Raw genomic sequence first — 26461 nt, 5'->3', positions numbered from 1 at the left:
TCTTTTTCCTTATAATCATCACGTTATTTATTTAGCTTCACCATGCTTCATTTCCCAAATTCCATCTGTTTCCAAAGGTTTTGGAGCTCTCTGGAGATCAAAGACATGGAAGGACGGCTTTGTGGATTCTCTTCTGTGCACATCATTCCTGCATCGACCACATTGAAAATACTTTTGCAGAATAAGTGAAGAACCGAGAAGCAGAAAAATAAGACTTTGATCTCTACCGTGACTGTTTGTTACTGTAGATCAACACCAGAAATTTGAATTTGAACAGGGGATGTTTATTGCATGAAAACTGAATAATGATAAGGATAATTGCACCTTTTTACAGCAATCAATTACACTGATTTATAGAAGGAAAATAAACAGAAAAACTAAAATTAAGCAACACTACTGCCACGTTTGGCTTACATTTCGCCACTACTAACAATTCACCTAAGGACTTGTTCAATCCTTTATTCTAGCAGAAATAAAAACAACACGTGAGCTGAACTGGTCTTCAAGCAACACGTCAGCAACTTAAGGCAATAAATTTCAACACTCCTCCTTGCATTAAGGGCTGCAAACCCCAATCATCCTGGTTAGAAATTCAAACCGATTTGCAGGGAGTGCTTTGGTAAACAAGTCTACCAATTGATCTTCGGTTCTGCAATAAATCAATTCAACATCACCATTTTTCTGCACATCACGAACAAAGTATAGCTTGATGTTGAAATGCTTGGTTTTCCCGTGGAACATTGGATTGTGAAAAATTGCTATGGCTGCTTGATTGTCAACTGAAATTTCAGTTGCTTCTTGCTCCTCCATCTGTAAATCACATAGCAATTTTTTAATCCATAGTGCTTGATTGACTGCTGCAGTTGCAGCTATGAACTCAGCCTCCACAGTTGATTGAGCGACAATGCTTTGCTTCTTAGATGACCATGAAAACACAGCTGATCCTAAATTGAAACAAAACCCCGAAGTACTTTTCATGTCATCAACAAATCCACCCCAATCACTGTCAGAGAAACCATGCAACTTCAGCTTTTGACACTGTGTAAATTTGACTCCAAAATTGCATGTTCCTTTGATGTATCTCAAAACTCTTTTGGCTGCCCTCATGTGCAACTCACTTGGACAGTGCATGAAATGAGCAAGAAGATTGGTTGCATATAATATGTCAGGTCTGGTTGTTGTTAAATACAGCAAGCAACCAATTAAGCTTCTGAACCTCTCTTCATCTACCTTGGCAGTACCATCATCCTTGCTGAACTTGTCCTTCTGATTCATTGGAGTTGCAGTTGGCTTGCAATTTTCCATTTGAAATTTCTTCAAAATTTCCTTTGCATATTTTTCTTGTCCAATGAAAATTTCTCCTTTGTCTTGCTTGATCTCCATGCTGAGAAAGAAACTCATGAGCCCAAGATCACTCATCTCGAAAGCTTGCATCATATCCTGCTTGAACCTTTTGATTTGCTGCAAATTACTCCCAGTCACAAGAAGGTCATCAACATACAGTGACACAATTAGAACATCACCTTCAATTTTGTTCACATAGAGAGTTGATTCAGAGGGGCTTCTCTGGAAACCAAAACCTGTCAAGTACTCATCAATTCTTCCATACCAGGCCTTTGGTGCCTGTTTTAATCCATAGAGTGCCTTCTTCAACAAATACACCTTGTCAGCTTTGCCTTGAACAACAAATCAGCAGGTTGTTCAACGTAAATTTCTTCTTGAAGAACACCATTCAAGAAGGCAGATTTGACGTCGAACTGGAACACCTTCCAGTTTCTGTGTGCTGCAACAGCAAGTAGCAATCGGATAGTGTCCATCCTTGCTACTGGGGCAAATGTGTCTGAATAATCAACCCCATACACTTGAGCATATCCCTTGACAACAAGCCTGGCTTTGAATTTGTTGATTGAACTGTCAGCGTTCAATTTGGTTCTGAAAATCCATTTTACGCCAATGATGTTTTTGTCTCCAGGTCTGTCAACAAGTTCCCACGTCTTGTTCTTCTCGATCATGAAGATTTCTTCTTCCATTGCCTTCTGCCATGATGGATTTTGTTGAGCTTCTTCATAGTTGTCAGGTTCGCACACAACAACATTGCTCCTTTGATAAATTTCTTCAATTGATCGAGTACCCTTGACTGGTTCATCATCAATTGATTCGGAGTCAATCAATTTATCTTGCAAGGGCTGAATTTGATTATTAATCAGCATGCTCTCCTGTGAATCAACCCACTCCCACTGTGCATCTTCATGAAATGTGACATCCCTTGTAATAGCAATTTTCTGATTTTGAGGATGATAAACCTTGTAGGCTTTAGAAATTGTGCTATAGCCAACAAAAATTCCTTTGATGGCTTTCTTGTCAAGCCTGTCCCTCTTAATCTGTGGAACATGTACAAAACATACACAACCAAAAATTTTGAGGAAACGCAAGGAAGACTTATAATTATACCACATCTCAAAGGGTGTCATTTCTGCCAACACTGATGTTGGAAGTCGATTCTGGATGAACACTGATGTGTTAGCAGCTTCTGCCCACAGCATTTTGGGTAGATTCTTCTCATGCATCATGCTTCTCACCATCTCCATGACATATCGATTACGCCTTTCACTTACCCCATTCTGTTCTGGAGTATAGGGGGTTGTTAGCTGGTGTTCAATACCAGCATCTTCACAGTAACGGTTGAATTCGGCTGAGGTATACTCTTTGCCATTGTCAGACCGTATGGCTTGAATGCTGCTGCCACTTTGGTTCTCCACGTTTTTCTTGAATTTCCAGAAGATGCCAGCCACCTCTGACTTGAACTTCATGAAATATATCCAGCACATACGGGAGTAATCATCAATAAATAGCAGATAGTATCTACTGCCATTCAGTGATGGTGTGCTTAAAGGACCAGCTACATCCGTATGAATTAACTGGAGCTTGTGTGTTGCTCGCCAATTTGATCATGGAAATGGCATTCTATTTTGCTTCCTAAATTGACAAGCATTACAGTTTAATTGGAGATCAGTGAATGATGGTATACCTCTGACAGCTTCATGAACCTTCATGGTGAGCATCCTCTTTTGATGACAGTGTGCCAGCCGTTTGTGCCATAGTTCAGTGTCACTAAGAGGGACTGGAAATGCAGTATGCTCTCCTTCAAATGGAACAAATGAGAAGCTTTTGCCTCTCATTTTAGCTTGAAGTATTTTGTGCCCAGCAGCATAAAAAATACAGCAAGTGTGATTCTCAAAAATCACCTTCATTCCTTTCTCAATCAATTGCCCCACACTCAGCAAATTTTGATCAATATCAGGTACATAAAGAACATCTGCTATTGTTTTTGTACCTGAGTTTGTTATAATGGCAATTGTTCCCTTTCCCTTAGCTTCAATGCATTCACCATTTCCAATTCTAACTTTTGCAACATCTGTTGGCTACAGATTTCTGAAGAGACTTTTATCAAAAGTCATGTGGTTTGTACAACCACTATCGATTAGCCAATGATCTGAGGTAGTTTGTACTGAGAAGCATGTTGCCACAAACATCTGGTCTTCATCATCCTGATTTGCAACTTGAGCATCCTCTTCTTGTTTCTGATTTTTTACTCTGCAGATGATTGCCTCGTGCCCAAGTTGGTTGCATTTGTTGCACCTTGCATCAGGCCTCTTCCAGCACTTGAATGGTGGATGACCCATCTTGTTGCAATGTTGACATGGTGGAAAATTTCTTTTAATGAATTTTCCTTTACCGTGACCTTGAACGGTGGGTTTGGCTGCAACTTGGTGTTTTCTGCCAAATTTCCTTCTTTCAGAATCTGAAAATTTGGCTTGCAAGGCACCTTCAATGACATGATCTTGCCTCATAAGCCTTCTTTGTTCTTGGTCTTGTAAGGCATTCAAAAGTTCTGTCAAGGTAATACTTGACAGATCTTTTGTGTTCTCCAGAGTGGTGATTGAAGCTTCATATTTTTCTGGTACTGTGACCAGAATTTTCTCAACAATTCTTGAGTCTAAGAATGAAGTTCCCAGCAATTTCACCCTGTTTGCAATTCCCAGCAATCTGTCTGAGTACTCCTTGATAGTCTCAGAATCCTTCATCCTCTGCAGCTCAAATTCACGTATTAAATTGAGACTTTGCATCCCACGAATTTTCTCATCTCCTGGATACTCTTCCTTCAAATATTCTCAGACATCCTTAGCTGACTTCAGGGACATGATCCTGGTGAAGATCGTTGTTGAAACAGCAGCAAAAAGAGTGGCTTTTGCTTTTGATTTCTTGGTCTTTCTCTCTTTATGACTCTTGATTTGAGTCATGGTTGGATTATTTGGCAGTGGTAGGATCTCGTAATCCTCTTCAACAACTTCCCATAAATCCATAGCTTCTAAATATGTTTCCATTCGTACTGCCCAAAGTTGGTAATTTTCTCCATTGAAGATTGGAGTTGAGATATGAGAGAAGTTAGTTTCGGAATCCATCACAGACCCTTCAAGAAATAAGCTCTGATACCAATTGAAAATACTTTTGCAGAATAAGTGAAGAACCGAGAAGCAGAAAAATAAAAGACTTTGATCTCTATAGTGACTGTTTGTTACTGTAGATCAACACCAGAAATTTGAATTTGAACAGGGGATGTTTATTGCATGAAAACTGGATAATGATAAGGATAATTGCACCTTTTTACAGCAATCAATTACACTGATTTATAGAAGGAAAATAAACAGAAAAACTAAAATTAAGCAACACTACTGCCACGTTTGGCTTACATTTCGCCACTACTAACAATTAACCTAAGGACTTGTTCAATCCTTTATTCTAGTAGAAATAAAAACAACACGTGAGCTGAACTGGTCTTCAAGCAACACGTCAGCAACTTAAGGCAATAAATTTCAACACACATGAACACAGCCTTGCTTTAGCTTCTCTAAAGCACCACTTGAATGTGCCTCTCGCTTCAATGACATGGCACCCACCCACTTCCTTAGATCAAGCCCGTCTGCGAACATTTCTCCTGTTGGTCTTTGCCTTGTTATCAATTCCAGCAGCATGATACCGAAGCTGTATACGTCTCCTCTAACTGATACTTCATTACTCTGTCCATATTCTGTTTACAAGCAACAAAGCACTGTTAGCAAAATGAAAAAAGAAAATAATCATTTTGGTCAAATGATCTTAATGCACTGCAAGGTGAATGGAACATGCGATCTTTCATGCCGAAGAATTTAGAGGAGGGCAGCGAAACACTAACACAAACCAACCAGATGCATACCTGGAGGGATATAGCCAACAGATCCTCGCAGGCCACTTGCTGTAGAAGAATATTCAGCTGGTTTATCAGCAAAAAAGACCTTTCCAATTCCAAAGTCCGCAACACGGGCCACCACATCATCATCAATAAGAACATTTTGTGGTTTCAGATCACAGTGCACAACTTGAGTTGAGCAACCCAATTGAAGATACTCCAAGGCATTCGCAATATCTATTGCTATTCCTAATCTTTCACTCAACGTCAATCGACAGTTTCCTCCCTCGAACTCAAGGATGAGAGCCTTGAACTGTGAATTCCAGATTGATCCGATCATATGAACCAGATTCCGATGCTTAATTCCTGACAGTATTTGGCCCTCCCTTTTTAGGCTTTTGTAACACCGCCTGCTGTCTTCATTTAGAACCTTAACCGCGACAAAAGATATTCTATCATCAATCCAAGCTTTATAAACTGACCCAAAGCTTCCTCTCCCCAAGAGTTTGGCATCACTGAACCCGTCCGTTGCAATTTCGAGCTCTCTTTGAGTGAAATTTCGTCCTCTGAAAGCCATCAGAATTGCCTCTTCAGATTCTGCATCAGTTTTCTTTTTAAAGAATCTTCTAACACGGACCACGACAAATACCAAGAGCAGTAAAAAGCAGCTAATAGTAATTGCCAACAAGTAATAGGTCCATTTCCATAACTTCCTCCTTTTCTTTTGAACTGCACATATATGGCTGGAGTCCCGTTAGCGCAGAACCACCACACAGGCCTGCATTTCCTATCAATGTGCTTCCACTAAGATTTTTAAACCTTCCCATACTTGAAACTTCTCCAGTCAATCTATTATACGACAGGTTGAAATTCTTCATCACTGAGTCATTGGCAAGCCAGATTGGAACGCTGCCTGTTAATTGATTAAAAGCCAGATCCAGTGCTTTTAAATATGCAATTTGTTTCAATGACTCTGGAATTGTACCTTCAATCATGTTCTTGGATAGGTTCAAGTACTCCAAAGCCGTACAACTTCCAACTGAACTTGGTATAATGCCAGAAAATCTGTTCACCGATAAGTCAATAGCTTGTACAGATACCAGATTTCCAATAGTTGCAGGTAGTTCCCCGTCTAGATTGTTATTTGAAAGGTTGAGGGAGAGCCCCAAGTTAGCAAAAACTCCAATTTCTGGTGGAAGAGGCCCCTGCAAGCTGTTAAAAGATAAATCCAGCTGCATCATGAGAGAGCACTGGCTGAGTTTGATGGGAATATTTCCTGATAAGCTGTTTTGAGATAGGTAAAGGTATCTCAACTGTGAGAGGTTACCAAGTGAACAAGGGATTGACCCGGTTATGGAATTATTGGCAAGATCAAGTAAGCCAAGGTTTTCCATCTGCCCCATTTCATCTGGAATGGAACCTTGTAGCTTGTTTCTCCCCAAATATAGTCTTTGCAACAGCTTCAGCTTTCCAAAAGTTGCTGGAATTGTCCCATCCAAGTGATTGTACCACAGTTGTAGGGTCACGAGGCCACTCAAGTTTCCAATACTATCTGGAATCTCTCCTCTTATACGGTTATTCAAAAGATTGAAATAGTAGAGGTCTTTCGAAAGATTTCCAATGGAAGCAGGTAAACTCCCAGAAAATAAACAGGAGCCCAAGTGCAGTTTCTTCATAAATGAACAGTTTGTGAGAGCAGTAAGAAAACTGAGAGAAGATTTGCTAACCAGGTTGTTGCTATGGAGGTAAAGAGTCTCAAGGTTCTTCAACTTCCCCAGTTCCTCGGGAACTTCACCCTCCAAGTAATTGATACTCAAATCAAGCAGTGTTATCTGTGAAAGATTTGAGAATGTCACTGGAATCCTACCAGAAATATTGTTGTCATAAAAATTCAACATCCGCAAGTTTTGGAGCTTGTTCCCCATTTCTGAAGGGATTTCCCCGGATAATCGATTCCCAATCAATGAAATTGCTCTCAATGCAGTGCAATTACTTAGTGATTCAGGTATTGTTCCCTCAAGAAAGTTCGTGTGCAAATACAAAATCTCAAGCCTGCTCAAAACTCCAAGCTCCACTGGGATTTGCCCAGTAAAGTGGTTCACAGCCAGTTGTAGCTGTGTCAATTCTGTCAGGTTTGACAAAAAGGCCGGAATGACCCCAGTGAGGTTGTTTACAGAGAGAGCTAAAAAACTCAGCTTCTTCATCCATCCTAGTTCTTCAGGAATGACCCCAGATAGGTTGTTAACAGACAAGTATAGAAATTTCAAGCTTTGACAGCCATGTAGTGAAGCTGGAAAGGCACCAGAGAGCTTATTTTCAATCATATTCAGATATTCTAACTGTGAGAGAGCTCCCAAGGTAGTTGGGATTTCTCCACGGAAATTATTACCCTGCAAGGAAAGCTTGGTGAGAAGAGAAAGATTGGATAGAAATGGCGATATACTTCCTACTAAGCGCATGTCTATGATCTCAAGATCTATAACCCGGTTTTGGAGAGATTGGTGGCATGTAACTCCGGTCCAGTTACAGAAAGGATTGGCTTCATTCCAATCCTTGACGTATCCTTCCGGATCACTTGTTATGCCTGCCTTGAATTTGAGAAGAGCTTCACAATCAGTAAAATTGCAAACAAATGCCGATGCTCCTGGCATGAGAAAAAAGATGAGGCAGAACACTGGCACAGCCATGTTGCAGTTTTGATTGTGTGCCATCCTCTCTCTTGTTCTTTCTTAGCAGAGATTTTGGAACAAAACGTTTCTTGATGTGAACAAAAAAGTGATTCTGTTTGCACTTCTGCTGCATTTTTTCCAAGACTGTAAGGTAATCTTAACTTGATATGTAAAGGATGGCAAGAAGAATTAGTCAAACCACCTACCCTAGCAGAGCACATTAAATTCTTGCAAGTGGATGCTTTATTCCTACCTTCTTGGCGATGATAATTAGGTGAAGCTATCACTTTACTTCCACAGTAATCTAGATAAGTATTCTATGGTCTTCACTCCCCAATCCTCTTTTCCAACCAGTGGTCCACAATTTATTATTTCCAATTCATATTAGACTTTTGATCTTAAGAGTAAATAATTTCCAGTGTAGAAATGCAGATGCACAAGATACATGACAGCCTTCTTCTGACAGAAGTTTCTCACCATAGTTTTTGACATATTCAACTGCAAAGATAGCATACAAATCCTTCATATTTAGTGTTGAGTTTTGAGTCCTGAGCAGAACACAAAATCTGAAAGTGAAAATGTCAATACGAATGTACTGGGTGTTTCAATATCAAAACCAATCAACATGTTTGCTTGAAATCTTTGGTTGCTTCTTTGGCTTCTGGAATCAATTGTTCTAGAACCTAGCTTTAACGATAAGCTAATACAGCAAGTCTGCCTCAGCTGCACAATCGTAAGGCACCTCCAAGACACTGCAGAATCAATGCAAAAACAAGTTAATGATAAGACATAAGAAGTAAACCACAACCGTGTAGAAAGCAAATTAAAGTAAATTATGAAGTTTAACTCCTAATTCATTCAATATTAAAGGATGAAGTTGAAAAAAAATCAATTAAAAAAAGATCTAAAAACAATATCCAAGTTAACCTGTCAAACTCGCGATCCGGATTATAAGACCGAAATAACGCAATGAAAAATAAATCTAAACAAATTACAGATTTCAATCACCATTCAACATAATGTTGAAGGATGAGATTTAAAAAATAAGATAAAAAACAACTCGAGACAATCAACAAAACCCATGACCCGGGGCATCAGATCGAGATAACATAATAGAAAGAACATAAAAAAATAACCTGATTTAATTTAGATTAACCTGCCAAATCCATGACTTTAATCATAAGACTTAGATAACCTCATAAAGAGCAAATCAAAACAAATTATGAAGCTCAATTATCAATTACTCCTGTCGGACTCAATGTTGAATGATTAAGTTTATAAAAAATTTTAATTAAAAAATGACATAAAAAAGAAGCCAAGTCAACTTGGGTTAACTTGTTAAACACTATTTTCGGATCATGAGATTGAGATAACCTAATAAAAAGCAAACCAAAACAAATCATAAAACCTGCCAAACAAACTAAGTCAATTGGGTTAACCTATCAAACCACTAATGTGATGTTTTGCAAATAAAAAGGAATAGGAAAAGGCAACAAAGCCCTTGGAGGCTTAGAAGTAAGTATAATTAAATAAGGGGTATTGTGGTAATTGAATAATAGTTGATAAATAAAAATAGAAAAAAAAAAGAAAGAAAGAGAGAGAGAGAGATCTGAAAATGGAAGGAGCAAACCGTGAGAGAGAAGGGAGGAGGAAGAAGAAGAAAAGAAAAGAGGGGAAGAGAAGTAGAGGAAATAAGTTTAAAAGGTAAGATTTATGGTTTGAAGTGTATAAATGTATTTTCTTTTGCTTTGATTTTCAGTTTGGTTGGAGATTATGAATGGGTTTTGAAGATTTGTTTTGGGTTTGATTGATGAATTAATTGAAATGTTATGGGTTGATTGTTGTGGGTAATTGGTTAATTAGTTGATTGTGAGAGATTGTAGGTAAAGATGATGATTTTGAGTTATGATTTTGTTTGAATGGTGAAATTGTGTTAGAAATCAGAAGATGATAGTAGGTAATCTGTGAAATTCTGGGTTTGAGGTTGAAGATGATGAAAATTCAATTTGGTCCCTCAATTTGTGAAAATTACAGTTTAGTCCCTAAACTTTGAGAAAATTATAATTTGACCCCTAATTGTATTTTGAGACTCTGGACAATGTTATTATGAGGTTAAGAATGATGAATCTCAGTTTGATAATTGATTGGGAATATTTTTAGTTTGGTCCCTCAATTTTAAGAATTTACATTTTAGTCCCTGAACTTTATGAAAATTACAGTTCGGTCCCTGGTTCGTTCTAGACAGAATTAAGGATGGTTTATGGTTGAAAATTCATTATAGTTATGTATTTTCCAAAGTGGTCCAATTTTGGTAAAATTACGTTTTAGTCCCTGTTTTGGAAAATTGTCGTTTTAGTCCATAAACTTAGGAGACTAAACCTGGTTTTATTATATGCGTTGGGATCTTTTGTTTGAGTTGTTTTTGAGTGTATTTCATATATTGTTGTAGGTTCTCCTAACGATCCTCAATATGATTTTCGGGTCTTTCGTCTGACATTCCTTTTAGTTCTATATTTCTGGGTGAGTGGGATAATCTTTAATATGCATATATGATAAGTAAATATGTATGTTGATTATATAATGAGTACAACTCGTTAATTTCTTGAATATTTATATATGTTGCTTATTTTCCGAGTACTCATTTATTCTTGAATTTGCACTCGCAATCTATCAAACTAGATTCTATGTGATATGATATACGTTTCTCTGAAGATTCTGTAAATATATATTATGCCTTGATATGGGACTTGTCAGTAACTCCAAGCTAACGGAGAGTAGTTAGCCTGTGTGCACATAGTATTCTGTATACCTAACTGGTGAGAAAGGCATCAGCCTGTGGCGACTGATCATCCCATAGTGGTCACCTTCGGGTGTCATCTGGTCACTTTCGGGTGTCATCTGGTCACTTTTGAGTGTCATCTGGTCACCTTCGGGTGTCATCTGATCTCTGACATGTAGTCCATTACGATATAATGATATGTTTAGTATGTATATGTGTATGTATATCAAGATAAATGATCTTGCGAACTATTAATATCAGAATATCTAAAATGTATATTAGTTATTATTCCCTCATTGAGTTGGTTGAACTCACCCCTCATTCTTAATATTATTTCAGGTTCTTAGTTTCTGATAGCAGGTGAACCTTGTTGAGTGTTCCTGCTTCTTCAGTTTTGGGTCGGTATGCCTTGCTTATCTTTCAAGGTTGTTTGATTCGATGTCTTAGGCACTCCACTATTACCTTGTTTTAATTAAGTTTGGATTTTTGACAATGTAATGACTATTATGGATTATTGTTTTTGTTTTAATTACTGATGAGGAGTTTTAAACTATCTTTTGGTTTCATCAGTTTTGGATAATATAATATTTCTGAAGATTATGAAATGCTGCGTATTTTTGAATAAATTATTCTTTTGATATGTCCGTTTTGAGGCTTAGCGCAAGCGGGGTGTCCTTCCGGCACCGCTCCTGCATTGCCGGTCATGGACCCGGGATTCGGGTCGTGACAACTAACTCAAGTCATATGTGAGGACAAACCAATAAAAAGCAAATTTAATATTGAAGGATCCGTGACCCGAGCCATGAGACCAAGATAACCTGCTAGAAAGAAAATAAAAATGACTCGATTTCACCAGTGTTAAAATACCAAAACCTGCAACCTTGATGTCTCTATAGAAAGCAAATAATTTATATATATATAAAAATCAATTTCCAACCGACTTAGTATTAAAAGATAAAATTAAAAAAAATAATTAAAAAAAACTATTCGAGTCAACTCGGGCTAACTCGTTAAGCACGATTCTCCGGCCATGAGGCTAAAGTAACATAATAGAAAGTTAACAAAACAAATCATATCTAATTTCATATCAACCCAATATTAAAGGATGAAATTGAAGAAAAAAATTGAGTCAACCGGGTTATAACCCGTTAGACCAGCAATCTGTATCATGAAAGTGAAATAACTCAATTAAAAAATAATCTAATATTAAAGGATGAAATAAAAAAAATTGATTGAAAAAAAAATAGAAAAAAAGAAGCAAATCATTATTCCAATGAATAGTGCTTAGTGACGAAGGGTATAGTAAAAACCTCTCCTCTTTTAGTTTAAAGTTAATACTAGATAATTGCCCGTGCTGCACTACTGGTCAGATCAAAATTAGAAAACTCAATTCCTAATAAATCTAATATTGAAAAAACAATTGTAAAAAAAAAACAATTAACAAAAAATCTGAAAAAACAACTCTAGTAAACCCGAGTTAACTGATTAAACCCGTGACTCGAGTCATGAGGTTAGGATATCTTTATAGAAAACAAACTGAAATGAATTATGAAACCTAATTCCCAATTAACCCAATATTAATGGATGAAATTGAAAAACAAATGCATTTAAAAAGAACATAAAAAATCTCGAGGCAACCGAGCTAATCGTCGACTCGGGTCATGAAACCATGGTAACCCTATAGAAAAAAATTACAAAGTATAATTTTCAATCAACCTAATGTTGAAGGATTCAATTGAAAAAAATCAATTAAAAAATATCCTAAGTCAACCCGAGTTAACTTGTCAAACTCGGATTATGAGACCAGAATAAATCTATAAAAAAAATAAAATAAAAATATGAAGTCAAATTCTCAATCAACCTAATGTTGAAGGATAAAAATGAAAAATAAAATCAATTAAAAAATGACCCAAAAAAACTTGAGCCAACCAGTTTGTTAACCCACAAAACTTGTGACCTGGATCTTGAGACCACAATAATCCCATAGAAAACAAATAAAAAAATATGAAGCCAAATTCTCAATCAGTAAAATTGAGAAAAAAAATATTAAAAAAGAATAAAAAACTGCTGGTTAGATCAAAATTAGAAAACTCAATTCTCAATCAACTCAATGTTAAAAATTAAAATTAAAAAAAAAACAATTAACAAAAAACATGAAAAAACCACTCGAGTCAACCTGAGTTAACCAACCAAACCCGTGAGTCGAGTCATGAGATCGGGATATCTTCATAGAAAATAAACCGAAATGAATTATGAAACCTAATTCTCAATTAATCCAATATTAATTAATGGAAATGAAAAATAAATGCATTTAAAAAAAAAACTCTACTAAATTTTTTGAATTATTTTTTTATTCCAAAATATATTTACTTTATCTCTTTATTATTTAGTTCATTTAAAGACTTATTGTTGTTTCATAAATATTAAAATTTATTGATTTTTAATTGAAGTTTACAACAACACTGTTTTATACCATTCTTTTTTTTCTTATGAATTGATCACATATTTTAAATTATTTTAAATTTTTATTTACCTTTTATTTTATTTTCAAATTTTCCTCATAATTTATCGTTTTTAAATTAAAAACTACATTATTTATGACTGATTAGGCTCGTCAAGGAGTATGGCCATCTGGTTGGTAGGTCAAACTCGGGGGTAGCTACCTCTCAAAAAGTATATCGCGAGCTTGAAAATGAGATTTAATTGTACGAGTCCTTTAATAACATTGACACTCTTTAATCTCGTTACTAATTAACATGTCCTTTTACGATTGAGTCTTAAATCATATAAGATGTTGCGTTTTGGTTTGAATTAAGATTTTGTGGCTTGAAGTTATTGACAGGTTGCGATACATCCACTCACACTCTAGCCTTTGCTATATTATTGTTTACGAACAGATAAAAAACAATAATTGTTGATACTTAAAAACAATAATATTAATTAAATTTAAAGTGTGTCTTCAATATTTAGGAGAACTCGAAAGCAGTTGATTGGATTACTGGGAATTAACATGACTTTTGCTTCAACTATTTTTAGTTGAGACAGAGACTGGAGAGGAAGATTGTCCATAATAGCAATCATTTTCTATCATGTCTTGTGTTAAACGCTAGCTGGGTGTATAAAATTAGTCAAAAAGTAGGATGTCCCACTGGCCAAGATGAGTTAAAGCATCGAAAAACTGCAAATATACCATACAAATCCTTCATGTCACTCAAGGAAGTAGGGGACACATCATTCAGAGAACTTAAAGGATACATAATTCAAGGAGTTGAGATGTACAATTGAATGATATCAGAAAATCTCACATGTTTAGTGTTGAGTTTTGAGTCCTGAGCAGAACACAAAATCTGAAAGTGAAAATGTCAATACGAATGTACTGGGTGTTTCAATATCAAAACCAATCAACATGTTTGCTAGAAGTCTCTGGTTGCTTCCTTGGCTTCTGGAATCGATTGTTCTCGAACCTAGCTTTAACGACAAGTGAATACAGCAAGTCTGCCTCGGCTGAAGACACTGCAGAATCAATGCAAGAACAGATTAATCATGATAAGACATAAGAAGTAAACCACAACTGTGGCTTTATTTGCTTGTTAAATCAATTCAAAGAGCCTGTAATGCATCAGTAAAACTTTATGCATCATCTATTTGCCTTGCTGCTTTTTTTTTATAGAGGCTAGCTCGCAGAGACCAAAGACACTCAAAAATCCGATCACTGGATATTAGACAAACCTTGAGACGTCGCCTGTACAGTTCCAGCCGAAGAAGCATAAATTAAGGCAGGGGCTCTCTGAACACATGAACATGGACACCATGCAAATTCTTTGAATGGCACAGGTGAAAAACTCAAGAAGGCTAAGACCCAATTATGGTCCTAGGAAGAGAAATAACAGAGGATTCATCAGCAGTCTTGGACAAACAGTAGATGGACTCCACACTGAACCACCACATCAGCAGTTCCCCACAGTGGTATATTGATCATAATGCATTTGTTTTCAAACATTTTCGCAGATCGTTACTCCACCATCTCTTAGATAATGCGTTTTCTAACCTCACCTCCTGTCAAGTACGTCTTCGAGCCCTCGTTATTTTTTGGATAGGTCACCCATTACAATGAAACCACTCTTTTTTTTTTTTTTAGGTAGGTCACCCATTACAATGCGACCAATTCTTTATGTTTTTTTATCTGGGTAGGTCACCCATTACAATGTATTTATTATCATTTGCTATCGAGAAAATTGGGCTAATACAAAACTTCCACGATCCACTTTTCTTGTCAAATAGCCACACGCATGATGTTTGTACTAACAATAGTTAATTTCCCTCATCAAGTAGCAAAATGATATAAATCAGTGCTACAGAAAATTGCAATTACAAAATTTTTGCAACCAAAAAATTTGATATAAATGACTATATTTTGATTATCAGATCAATACAGTAGCAATAAAAGAGGAAACTAACTTTTTAGGCGGTTGGTTGGAACTATCAATCAAGAGGTCCCTTATCTTCTCATTGTAAACCTCCATCATACTAACAAAAAGACCATATCTCATAATGCCACTTCTCTCTTGAGAAACTCCGAACAACTCATCCAATGTTCTGTAGTTCACTCCCCTATTTTCTGGGCTGCCCTCCATAGTAAATGTCTTTCCAGTTCCAGTTTGTCCATAGGCGAATATGCAGACATTGTAGCCATCCAAAACTGAAGCAACTATTGGTTTAGTCTGTACAGAAACAGCCTCTGCATATCACAAAGACAAAGGATTAAAAGCTTCAATTGCACACATAATCTTTAACAGGATGTCTGCAGTAGCAATACATAAAATAAAACATCAGATCACCTTGATTATCCTCAGGCCCAAAAACATGGTCCACTTAAATTACTTTTTGGAAGAATCAGAGGAAATGATCTGCAACTCATTATCTTGGGAAGAGTCAAATTCAACTACATAGTTCGAACCATTTGTTATTTCGACTTGATTTAGTGGTCTGCATCTACAGAAGACCCTAATATTCCCTTTAAGCTTGATCACCTCATTGTAAAGCCCCTTCCTCTCAGACAACTCTTGTAGATACTTCTTTTTAAGAAGTTCATATTCATTACCTGACCAATATTTCAACAAGTAAAATATCAAAACCAAACCCCCCAAAAAAAATAAAAAATGAAAAGAAGAAATAAATTAGTTTCACTATTGGATACTCACCGAGTTTTTGAAGGGTGTCTATAACCTGTGGTCGAAGAGAGAGAAGGGCTGGAATCGGAAATTTGAACGGTCTTGATACGATCGCAGATCTCTTCAATCATTTGGAACGTCAGATCTGAGAGAAATCAAACAATTTCGATCTATAAAACAAGAACCATAAAAATAAAATAAAATAATTCAAGAATTTAGGCGTATCGGTCAATACAGAAAAAGAGACGGAATGAATTGGGCCTTTGGTTTTGGGCTATGTACTGGTGTGGTCTGATTGGTAGTTAATCGAGCCCATTTAAAATTATTTTTTTTATTTTGATTTTTTTTATTAATACTTTAATTAATTATAAATTACTCCCAAGTCTTCTAAATATTCTTATTTATAATTTTATGATACACTGTAGGTTGAATTAACTTTTTTAACATAATAAAAAATATTTAAATTATAAAAAATTATTTGATATTTTTAATAAACTTGATTTATTAAGTCAAATTTAAATTTTATTGATCCAACCCCTTACCTATTTTAGGTTTAAAATTAGAATCCAAAGGTATCTCCACTATTTTGTATAAAAAACCCGAGAAAAAAATTAAAAGAAAAAAATGAAATTGCTAAAAAAATAACACTTTTAATCTAACATTTTAGATAACTTTGATATAAAATTAAGCAGCAGGAACTTCTTCCACTCAATCTCTTTGATCAATTTAAAAGCAACGTAGTTGTTTGGTAAAAAATATTTGAAAAAAAAAAGGAAAAGAAAAACCTTTTAACGTGGCTCCTTCCTTATATCAAGCCCGTATGCGAGCGTTTCTCCTGTTGGTCTTTGCCTTGTTATCTCCTCTAACTGATACTTCATTACTCTGTCCATATTTTGTTTTCAAGCGACAAAGCACTGTTAGCAACATGAAAAAAGAAAATAATCATTTTGGTCAAATGATCTTAATGCACTGCATGGTGAATGAAAAATCCAGTAAGTTTACATCACCCGAGTTAACTTGCCAAACTCGTAATCCAGATTAGAAGACCAAGATAATCCATAAAAAATAAATAGAAAAAAATTACAAATTTCAATCACCAATCAACCTAATATTGAAAGATAAGATTAAAAAAAACCAATTAAAAATAAAAAAAAACCCGACATGAGTCAATCAGCCAGACCCATGACTTGGGCCATCAAATTGAGATAACACTATAAAAAACTCGCGACATTGATTGTGATACCAAAATATCCCTATAGAAAGCAAATCAAAATAGAGTATGAAACTCAATTTCCAACCGGCTCAATGTTGAATGATAAAATTAAAAAAAAAACGACACAAAAAACTATTAGTCAACTTTGGTTAACTTGTTAAACACGATTCTCCAGTCATAAGGCAAGAATAACACCATAGAAAGTAAACAAAAGAGATCATGAAGTCTAATTTCCTATCAAATCAATATTAAAAGATGAAATTAAAGAAAAATTTAAGTTAACCAAGTTAACTCGTCAAGTCAACAATCTATGTCATGAGAGTGAAATAACTCAATAAAAACAAATATAATATTAAAAGATGAAATTTAAAAAAGCATAGAAAAAAAGAAGCAAATCATAATACCAATGAATAGTGCTTTGTGATGAGAGGTACAGTAAAAACCTCTCCTCTTCTTTTAGTTTATAGTTAATACTAGATAATTGTCCACGCTACACTGCCAGTCAAATTAAAATTAGAAAACTCAATTCTCAATAAACCCAATATTAAAAAATAAAATTGTAAAAAAAAAACAATTAATAAAAAAACATGAAAAAACCACTTGATTCAACCCAAGTTCATAAATTAAACCTGTGACTCGAGTTATGAGGTCAAGATATCTTCATAGAAAGAAAACCAAAATGAATTATGAAGCCTAATTCCCAATTAACCAAATATTAATAGAAGAAATTGAAAAACAAATGCATTTAAAAAGAACACAAAAAAACTTGAGGCAACCAAGCTAACCATCGACCCGGGTCATGAGATCATGGTAACAAAAATTACAAAGTACAATTTTCAATCAACCTAATGTTGAAGGATTCAATTGAAAAAAAAATCAATTAAAAAAATATCTTGAGTCAACCCGGGTTAACATAATAAACTCGGATCATGAGACCAAAATAAATCTATAGATTAAAATAAAATAAAAATATGAAGTTAAATTCTCAATAAATCAAATGTTGAGGGATGAAAATGAAAAAAAAAATAAAAAAGACAAAAAAAAACTTTAGCCAACCTTGCTATCTCGTAAAACTTGTAGCCTGGATCTTGGGATCACGATAAACTCATAGAAAACAAAAAAACAATATAAAACCAAATTCTTAATTAACTTAATATTAAAGGATGAAATTGAAAAAAAAATTCTATTAAAAAATAAAAAATAACCCGAGTTAACCTACGGAACCAATTGTTTTTTTTCATGAATACCTTAGAACCATTCACCCCTTAAAATGATGTCATTTATACCATAAATTTTAATGGTGGGGTTAATTGGTAATATGTGATAGATGGGATCCAATTGATAATTATTTTTTTGTTTTGTTCGGGGACCTAGTTAAGAATCATTTTGAAGTAGGAGGATAAATATACCATTTTCATCTCTAATACATAAGACTATCTGGTTTCATTTTAATTGAGTTGTTTCATAAGTATTTGTATAGAAAAAGAAGAGGAGAAGACGAGTTACCAATGTCACAAGTTTGTGCATTTTAGCGTATGGACTCCACACGCAACCACCACATCAGTAGCTCCCCACAGTGGTTTGAAATGAAACGAGGCCTCCTTGAAAAAGCACTTCCAGTGGACACTCCAAATGAACACATGCTCCCTTTTCCATACAGTACTGCTCACCATTATTCTTTCATATTTTTTGTAGTAGGAGGAACTGAGATCAATCTGGGTTCCATCTTTGATTATCAAATGGCATTCACATTCAATATTAACCGGACGCCTTTCCCCGCTTTGGCCAAATGAAACAACAGCGCAGAAAGTGAAACCACGATAACAATGAGCTGGTTGCCGGATTTTTACTGAAGATCCTTCTCTATTTTTGTAACTAAAACACTCCGGGACTTCTGACCCAGGAATACACAACCGAACTCTAATGTTCTGACGATGATATTCCTGCACCGAAGAGAGTGAGAATGTGAGATACATATAAAAAATTATCTTGATTTTTTTCTTTAAATAAATCAAGATCGAGGGAGGAGGAATTCACCTGATAAAACAATGATGTTGCCGTGCGTTGAATTCGTAAACGGGCATCACCCATAATTCTAGTGCGTGAATTCTGATCCAGTTGGAGGCATTCAGAGAAATTGAACTCCTGAGAAGCAGCTTCATATTCTCTATCACCTTGCATGAATATACTTGCTACAGATTTTAGAGAGATGCAGCCTGATGCGATTAAAACTTGTAGAGTTGATGGAAGCTCTGGTAAACATTGAAGCCGCTTGCACTCATCTAAAAAGAGTTCACGTAGCTTAGTAAGGTGCTTGATGCTTGCAGGTATCCTCTCAAAATCAATCTGAGATAATCTCAACTCTGTTAGCGACACCAGAGAGCCTAAGCTCTCTGGAGTTTTTAACACACGAGAATTTCCCAAATTTAAAAATTCATGGCAGCCCAATTTATAGGTGGATGATGCAATTTCTTCTACTTTCTGGAATCCTCTCAGTGTATAACAACGCTGTTTGTCAAGTCCTCTAAATTCGATATCAATGAAGTTATCTTGCAGACTTGCTAGTTTTAAGCAACCACTGAGAAAGAGCGTCATAAGATTTTTCAACTCGCCAATGCTATCCGGTAGACTTTTTAGTCCTGAGCAACCAGAAAGATAAAGACGCGTAAGAGATTTCAACCCGCCAATTCTGTCAGGTAAACTTGCTAGTCCTGAGCAACCATAAAGACTAAGCGATTCAAGAGATTTCAACGCGCAAATGTTGTCCGGTAGACTTGCTAATTCTGAGAAACCATTAAGAGAAAGCAATTTTAGCGATTTCAACACACCAATGTTGTCCAATAGACTTGCTAATCCCGGGGAACCACAAAGACTAAGCGATTCAAGAGATTTCAACCCGCCAATTCTGTCAGGTAAACTTGCTAGTCCCGAGCAACCATAAAGACTAAGCGATTCAAGAGATTTCAACGCGCAAATGTTGTCCGGTAGACTTGCTAATTCTGAGAAACCATTAAGAGAAAGCAATTTTAGCGATTTCAACACACCAATGTTGTCCAATAGACTTGCTAATCCCGGGGAACCACAAAGACGAAGCGATTCAAGAGATTTCAACGCACTCATGCTGTGCGGTAGACTTGCTAGTTGTGAGAAACCACTAAGATTAAGAGATTGAAGAGATTCCAACTCGCCAATGTTGTCCGGTAGACTTGCTAGTCCTGAGCAACCAAAAAGACTAAGCGATTTGAGAGATTTCAACGCGCCAATGCTGTCTGGTAGACTTGCTAGTTGTGAGAAACCACTAAGATGAAGAGATTGGAGTGATTCCAACTCGCCAATATTGTCCGGTAGACTTGCTAGTCCTGAGCAACCAGAAAGTACAAGCCATTCAAGAGATTTCATCACGCCAATGTTGTCCGGTAGACTTGCTAGTTGTGCGAAATCAACAAGACGAAGCTGTTGGAGAGATTCCAACTCGCCAATGTTGTCCGGTAGACTTGCTAGTCCTGAGCAACCAAAAAAATCAAGCCATTTGAGAGATTTCAATGCGCCAATGGTGTCCGGTAGACTTGCTAGTCCCGAGCAACCATTAAGTTCGAGCCGTTCAAGAGATTTCAACTCGCCAATGGTGTCCGGTAGAATTGCTAGTCCCGAGCAACCATTAAGTTGGAGCTGTTCAAGAGATTTCAACTCCCCAATTCTGTCCGGTAGACTTGCTAGTCCTGAGCAACCATTAAGATAGAGCCGTTCAAGAGATTTCAACTCGTCAATTCTGTCCGGTAGACTTGCTAGTCCTGAGCAACCATCAAGTTTAAGCCATTTGAGAGATTTCAATGTGCCAATGTTGTCCGGTAAACTTGCTAGTCCTGAGCAACCATTAAGCTCAAGCTTTTCAAGAGATTTCAACGAGCCAATGTTGTCTGGTAGACTTGCTAGTCCTGAGCAACCACTAAAAACAAGGTTTTCAAGAGATTTCAGCGCACCAATACTGTCTGGTAGACTTGCTAGTCCTAAGCAACCATTAAGATCAAGATTTCCAAGAGATCTCAATCCACCAATGGTGTCTGGTAGACTTGCTAGTCCAAAGCAACCATTAAGATCAAGCTCTTCAAGAGATCTCAACTCGCCAATGCTGTCTGGTAGACTTGCTAGTCCTGAGCAAGAAGAAACATGAAGCTCTACAAGAGATCTCAACTCGCCAATGCTGTCGGGTAGACTTGCTAGTTTTGAGCAAGAAGAAAGACTAAGCTTTACAAGAGATCTCAGCTCCCCAATGTTGTTAGGTAGACTTGCTAGTTTTGGCTGACGACCAAGACTAAGCTTAGTAAGACATTTTAACTTGCAAATGCTATTTGGAAGACTTGCTAGTTTTGAGCAAGAATAAAGATCAAGCTCTACAAGAGATTTTAACTCATCAATGTTGTCCGGTAGACTAGCAAGACTTTCACATGAAGATAAGTTTAACCTAACAAGTTGAGAGAGGCACCCAATTGATGATGGCAAAGTATAGAAACTCTCGAGTCTGGGAAGCTGTAATGTGGTAAGTCTGGTGCTGTATTTAATCGAGGAAGGTATACCTGGATGTAGAACCTCAAGGTGTGGGACTTTAGACAGGTCTGAATCAATTAAGCTCGGCTTTGAGGAAGGGGGGTTAATTAATTTTAATTTCTCAAGTGGCTGTAAAAAAAAAAAAAGTAATGTAAGAAGAGATAAATGTTATGAATAATTTCAAAAAAGTCCTCTATTTGAAAACGAAGGGTGATAAAGCATATATACCTGGTATTCATTCCAAAGTTGTTCAAGCTGGCTACAAGGCATTTCAATTTGAAAAGGTTTCTTAGGGAAAAAATTTGATGGCATGGATTTCAAGGGGTAATTATACCAGAAGAGAAACCTTAGCTCACTTGAAAGAAAGTGAAGCCCTCCTGGAAGGTGGATTCCGACCCTCTTTCCGTTCATAATTTGCTCCTTTGAGGGATCCTTTAAGAAAGGTGGGTAGTAGATTTTGAGCAATCTTAAATTATACATCCCTTCAAATGCTGTAGGACTCAAGATCATTTCTTCAGTAATTGCAAGCAAGTTGAGGGAAATGCTTTCCACTTTTGATCCAGTCCTCTATTTAACAAAAGCAAAGTGTAAATCAGTATATATATAACAAATAAAGAAGAAGAAGAAGAAGCTGGCCTTGATATTTATTCTTGTCCAAGGCTACATCTCTTAGCTATAAACAAGAAAGTCAAGCAACAGTCAATTAAATAACTTGGAAATGCTACCTGAGTTGTTAATACACGATAGATATCATCAGCCTGCCACAACCTGCTACGTTCTCTAGGGTCAACGTTTTCTTGGTGGACAATTTTTTTCCCTAGTTTTACTAGCATATCATGCATCCAGATCTTGTTTTGAACAATTTTTATGAGACACATATCAATGAGACGATCTATCCCACTTCTTTCTTCCAGATCTAGTGTTTGTTGGAGGTGATCCCTTTTGCACCGTCCAAAGAAACATGCTATGTCAAGAAATATTTTCTTTTCTGTGTCGCGTAATTCCTGATAACACAATTCCAAACGTTGCTCAATCTCGCTACCACTAGTTCTTAGCTGTGCCACCTTACTTTCCCAGTATTCAACACTCCTATTGTATAGATTGCCACCTAAAACCTCGAGAACTAATGGAATGCCCTTAACACAGCTTACCACGGTTTTTGATAGCCCAATATATTCTTCTATGGGACGACCTTGTTTAAAAGCATGTAAGCTGAAGAGTCGAAGTGCATCGTCTTCATCTAAAATTTCAACCTCGTAAATTTTGTCTTCATCACATGCATTTATAAGCACTTGCCTATCTCTACTTGTCACCATGATTCTACTTCCTTGGCCAAACAAACCATCCTCTCCTACTAAATATTTTAAATCTTTTGGATCATTGACATCATCAAGAACTATGAGGACTCTTTTTCTTTGGAGCATTCGCTTAATGGCCGCGGGTAGCTCTTTTCCGTGTATTTTGAGATCATTCTTCCCTAATACCATGCCAAGAATTTCCTGTCTTACATGATTCACTCCATGCTTCTGTGATTCTTCCCTCACATTTTGGAAAAAGCAATGGCCTTCAAATTTACTACGGTTTCGATGATACACAGTTTCAGCCGTTGTGGACTTACCTATACCACCCATCCCCCAGATTCCCACAATGAGAACACCAGTTGATCCAAAGGATAGTAATGATTCGATGTCTTCAACGCGTGATGCCATTCCAACAAGGCGTTTTGAATCAAATGAGGGTGACAGCTCATGGTTCAATTTCTTTTGAATGTCGGAAACGATTTCCTGAATTAGCTTGGTCTCATCCCTGCAGTGCATAATAAATAAAGAACAAAGGCTAAGACCTAAGAAATTTTATCATAACATCAAACACAATATTGATTCTCGAACAAAATGGTTTAAATAAGTTGGGGTTTAATATGCTGTAACTAAATTAATAACTTACTTAATGACGTCTGAATCCCAGCCCTTGAGATTAGCTATTTCTTTCAAAGCATGTCTCCATCTCTCTACTTCTTCAGAACTGCAATCTCTTTCATGCTTGCAAAGTGCATCTCCATAGCTCCCAGTCAGATTTTGAACATGGCTTGGATCAAGTCGGTAAAATACTGGTAAGACCATCTGTTGTTTGGTCTCCATGCACTCAAGAATCTTGGAGAGTTCCCTCAAACAGAAAGTAGAATCTGCATAATTTTCAGAGAAAATGACCAGCGAAATACATGACTCTTCAATCCTTTCCAAGAGGGCAGGCTCGATCTTTTCTCCTCCATCAAGTTTATTATCGATGTAAGCGTCAATGTGGTTTCGCTTCAAAGCATCATAAAGATGACTGGTGAAACTATTGCGGGTGTCTGTGCCTCTAAAACTGAGGAACACTTCGTGCTTCAAATATGGAGTAGCGGGAGAAGAAGAGGAAGTCATATTTGTATATGCTTGATATATGTAGAAGTAGGCTCTACTTGTGATAATTATTCCCTGTAACAAGCAATAAGAAAACAAACGATATAATTATAATGATGAGTAATATAACTAGTAAGAGCCATGTCGATGAATATTCGTTAAAACCAAAACCATATAATTTAACACCAACTGGAAAATTCAAATGGAGATGTGAGATCAGAAGGCAGATGGCAAAAATTGATTGACAATCCATATTTTTATTCTTTCAGATTCACTATTAGTCAAAGACTAGTTGAGATCTTACACCTGATAAATAAAGAGAGAAGCTAGTGGATGGAGGACAGTTGGGAGATTATTTGAGTTCTTATATCTCATAAATAAAGGCTAAATATGATCAAACAAGAGTGTATTAGAATGATCAGACAATAATAGTGGTCTATAGCTCAGAGGTTCTAGCCCAAAACATGTGGAAAATCAGAAAGAAGGAGATAGAAGTGAATAATAACTGTCAGAAGAATTCTTTAAAATAGTTGTTGGACAAGATCAAAATGTCAGAAAACATGGTACAGTAAAAATACAAGAAAATTCATAACTAAAAACCAATTGGGTTCTCATTTAATTAGTCGTTGTTGGTTCAGAGATAATGAGATAGAAAGAACAGATCAGGAATATTTAAGAAGAAAAATATGAGCCCAGCAAAGAAGAGCAATGAAAGTTATAAAGAGAGGAGCCAGTGGGAAATTAGCTGAGATCTTAATTAATTACAGAGTCATTTTGAGCTGAAAGGGAAAACTCAATAACATATATAAACAGCATGAATGATGCTACAGCAATGGTCAAACAAGTGGAATCTAACCCAAAACAGAGAGAAATTAATGGACGAATAGGAAGAAAGTTGTACCAGTTATTAATCAAGGGCAGCTTGTTGATCTTTAACCCTCTGTGTGCCTCAACGAGGATATATCGTCTTCTTTCTCTTGTTTCCTTAATGTGCCATGGAAGAGACGTTGAGGTCAGTTTCCTGGAAGGAATGTGTATAACATCAAACTACTATATATTGTTTACTACCATACGCTGAGCAAGTGGAGATTATCTAACCAATTATAAGTTGGGAATGAAAATTAATAATTTAATAGAACACTCGCATGGGTTGACTCACCAGACAAAGACTCAACATTTTTTTGTAATTAATTATTTAAAAAAGTTGAATTAATAGAGATTATCCAGGTGTGCATTTGATTTTATTAATTATTATCTCCAACCAAAACCCACAAATTGTATAAAACTTTGAATCATTTACAGCACACCGAGGCTTGCAGCTCAGTGGCCTTGGCCGGCTTTGTCCTGTCTATGTGCCCTAGGTTCGAGTCCTCGCGTGTATACCTGTCACTCCCGCGGTGCCTTGCCTGCTCACTGGGCTTGCAGGATGTTCAATGGGCCGTGGGGAATAGTCGTGGTGCGCGCAAGCTGGCCCGGACACCCCACGCTAATCAAAAAAAAAAAAAATCACTTACAGCCGGCAGCCGGTTTATTAATGTTATAGTGTTTTAAAATGTTTTTTATTTGAAAATATATTAAATTAATATTTTTATACTTTTTAAAATTTATTTTTTACATCATTATATCAAAAAAAATCTAAAATTATCAAAATTAATTAATTTAAAATAAATAAAAAAATAAAAAAATTAATTTTTTAAAAATACTTTTAAAATACAATAACAAACAAACTTTAAATAAATAAAAAAAAATGATTTTGAAGATGATCAGTTAAAATTCCTTGTTTCATACCACGAATTATGTGGATTTTTTAGGAGAAAAAAAATTGTTCACTCCCTTGTTGTAACATTAAACTCTACAATAATCTCTCTATTTCACTATCTATGTCATCTAGTTGAGCTAAGTTCACTTCCTTGTCTAAAATCAAAAACACTTGATAATGTTAATAGAAATTTAGAGCAAAAAAGTGAGAGAAAATAATTGATGAGAAAAAGTTGAGGTCGGTTTCCAGGAAGGAATGTTTATGGTTTAACAGCGTACTAATTATTATTTTTGTGTAGATAATAGCAATCATTTTCTCATCTCCTCTATCAAATCTTAAATAATTGATGAGAAAGTGGCATGCCAATTTCCTATCAATTATTGATGTAGAGCTCTATCTTGTGTTAAACGCTGGCTGGGTGTATAAATTAGTCAAAAAGTAGGATATCCCACCGGCCAAAACGAGTTAAAGCGCCGTGTACGCGGATGCTTGACTCGCTGAGTGCCCTTTTGATTTTTGAACACAGCCAAGCAGTCATTTCCTGGTGATTTCCTTGTGGATACTGGTGGTCTTCCGGAATCTTTTTCCAGACAACCCTTGCTAGACCATGATTAGAGTTTCCACTGAAGAATTTACCACTTTTCTCTTAACATACGATGCATAGTTTTTAGTCCGGGCTTAGGTTTCTACCTAGAGCAA

General features: G+C 36.3%; 3 protein-coding genes, 1 long non-coding RNA gene and 1 pseudogene across 6 annotated transcripts in view; 1 reads left to right on the top strand and 4 right to left on the bottom strand.

Annotated features, from left to right (window-relative positions):
* Positions 1 to 27: 27 nt before the first annotated feature.
* Positions 28 to 8098, bottom strand: LOC133695310 (LRR receptor-like serine/threonine-protein kinase FLS2; annotated as a pseudogene).
* LOC133695298 (disease resistance protein RPV1-like) lies at positions 4962 to 24897 on the bottom strand. Of its 3 annotated transcripts, none has more exons than XR_009842428.1 (11): positions 24310 to 24897; positions 23549 to 24078; positions 22330 to 23410; positions 21833 to 22171; positions 19097 to 21733; positions 18566 to 19002; positions 16632 to 16760; positions 15877 to 15991; positions 15514 to 15776; positions 14405 to 15413; positions 13863 to 14188 (listed from the first exon to the last, which is right to left on the bottom strand). XR_009842428.1 is itself a non-coding variant. In XM_062117222.1 (7 exons), the coding sequence occupies exons 1-6, from the start codon at positions 24376 to 24378 to the stop codon at positions 18571 to 18573; spliced, it is 5088 nt and encodes a 1695-aa protein (XP_061973206.1). In that variant the 5' UTR covers positions 24379 to 24897; the 3' UTR covers positions 4962 to 5078; positions 18566 to 18570. The 3 variants fall into 3 exon arrangements, 1 of the variants encoding a protein (XP_061973206.1); XR_009842429.1 differs by having other exon boundaries at positions 15134 to 15413; XM_062117222.1 differs by lacking the exons at positions 13863 to 14188; positions 14405 to 15413; positions 15514 to 15776; positions 15877 to 15991; positions 16632 to 16760 and adding an exon at positions 4962 to 5078.
* LOC133695299 (disease resistance-like protein DSC1) overlaps positions 8242 to 26461 on the bottom strand; it is a 43988-nt gene continuing 25768 nt past the window's right edge. Inside the window, exon 6 of the mRNA XM_062117225.1 lies at positions 8242 to 8648. The gene's annotated coding sequence lies outside the window, so the exon portion shown is untranslated. The remainder of the gene's footprint in view (positions 8649 to 26461) is intronic.
* Positions 9508 to 11286, top strand: LOC133693582 (uncharacterized). The gene is made up of 3 exons (XR_009842140.1): positions 9508 to 9600; positions 10346 to 10416; positions 11015 to 11286. It is a non-coding gene; the product is annotated as an uncharacterized LOC133693582 (long non-coding RNA).
* Positions 14067 to 15977, bottom strand: LOC133694885 (kinesin-like protein KIN-14S). Its single transcript, XM_062116580.1, has 5 exons — positions 15902 to 15977; positions 15633 to 15776; positions 15109 to 15413; positions 14405 to 14462; positions 14067 to 14188 (listed from the first exon to the last, which is right to left on the bottom strand). Exons 1-5 carry the CDS (start codon positions 15975 to 15977, stop codon positions 14067 to 14069), a joined length of 705 nt encoding a protein of 234 aa, XP_061972564.1.

Source organism: Populus nigra, chromosome 5, assembly GCF_951802175.1.
Source record: "Populus nigra chromosome 5, ddPopNigr1.1, whole genome shotgun sequence".
Lineage (NCBI taxonomy): Eukaryota > Viridiplantae > Streptophyta > Magnoliopsida > Malpighiales > Salicaceae > Populus > Populus nigra.
This window is presented reverse-complemented; position numbering and strand designations above follow the sequence as displayed.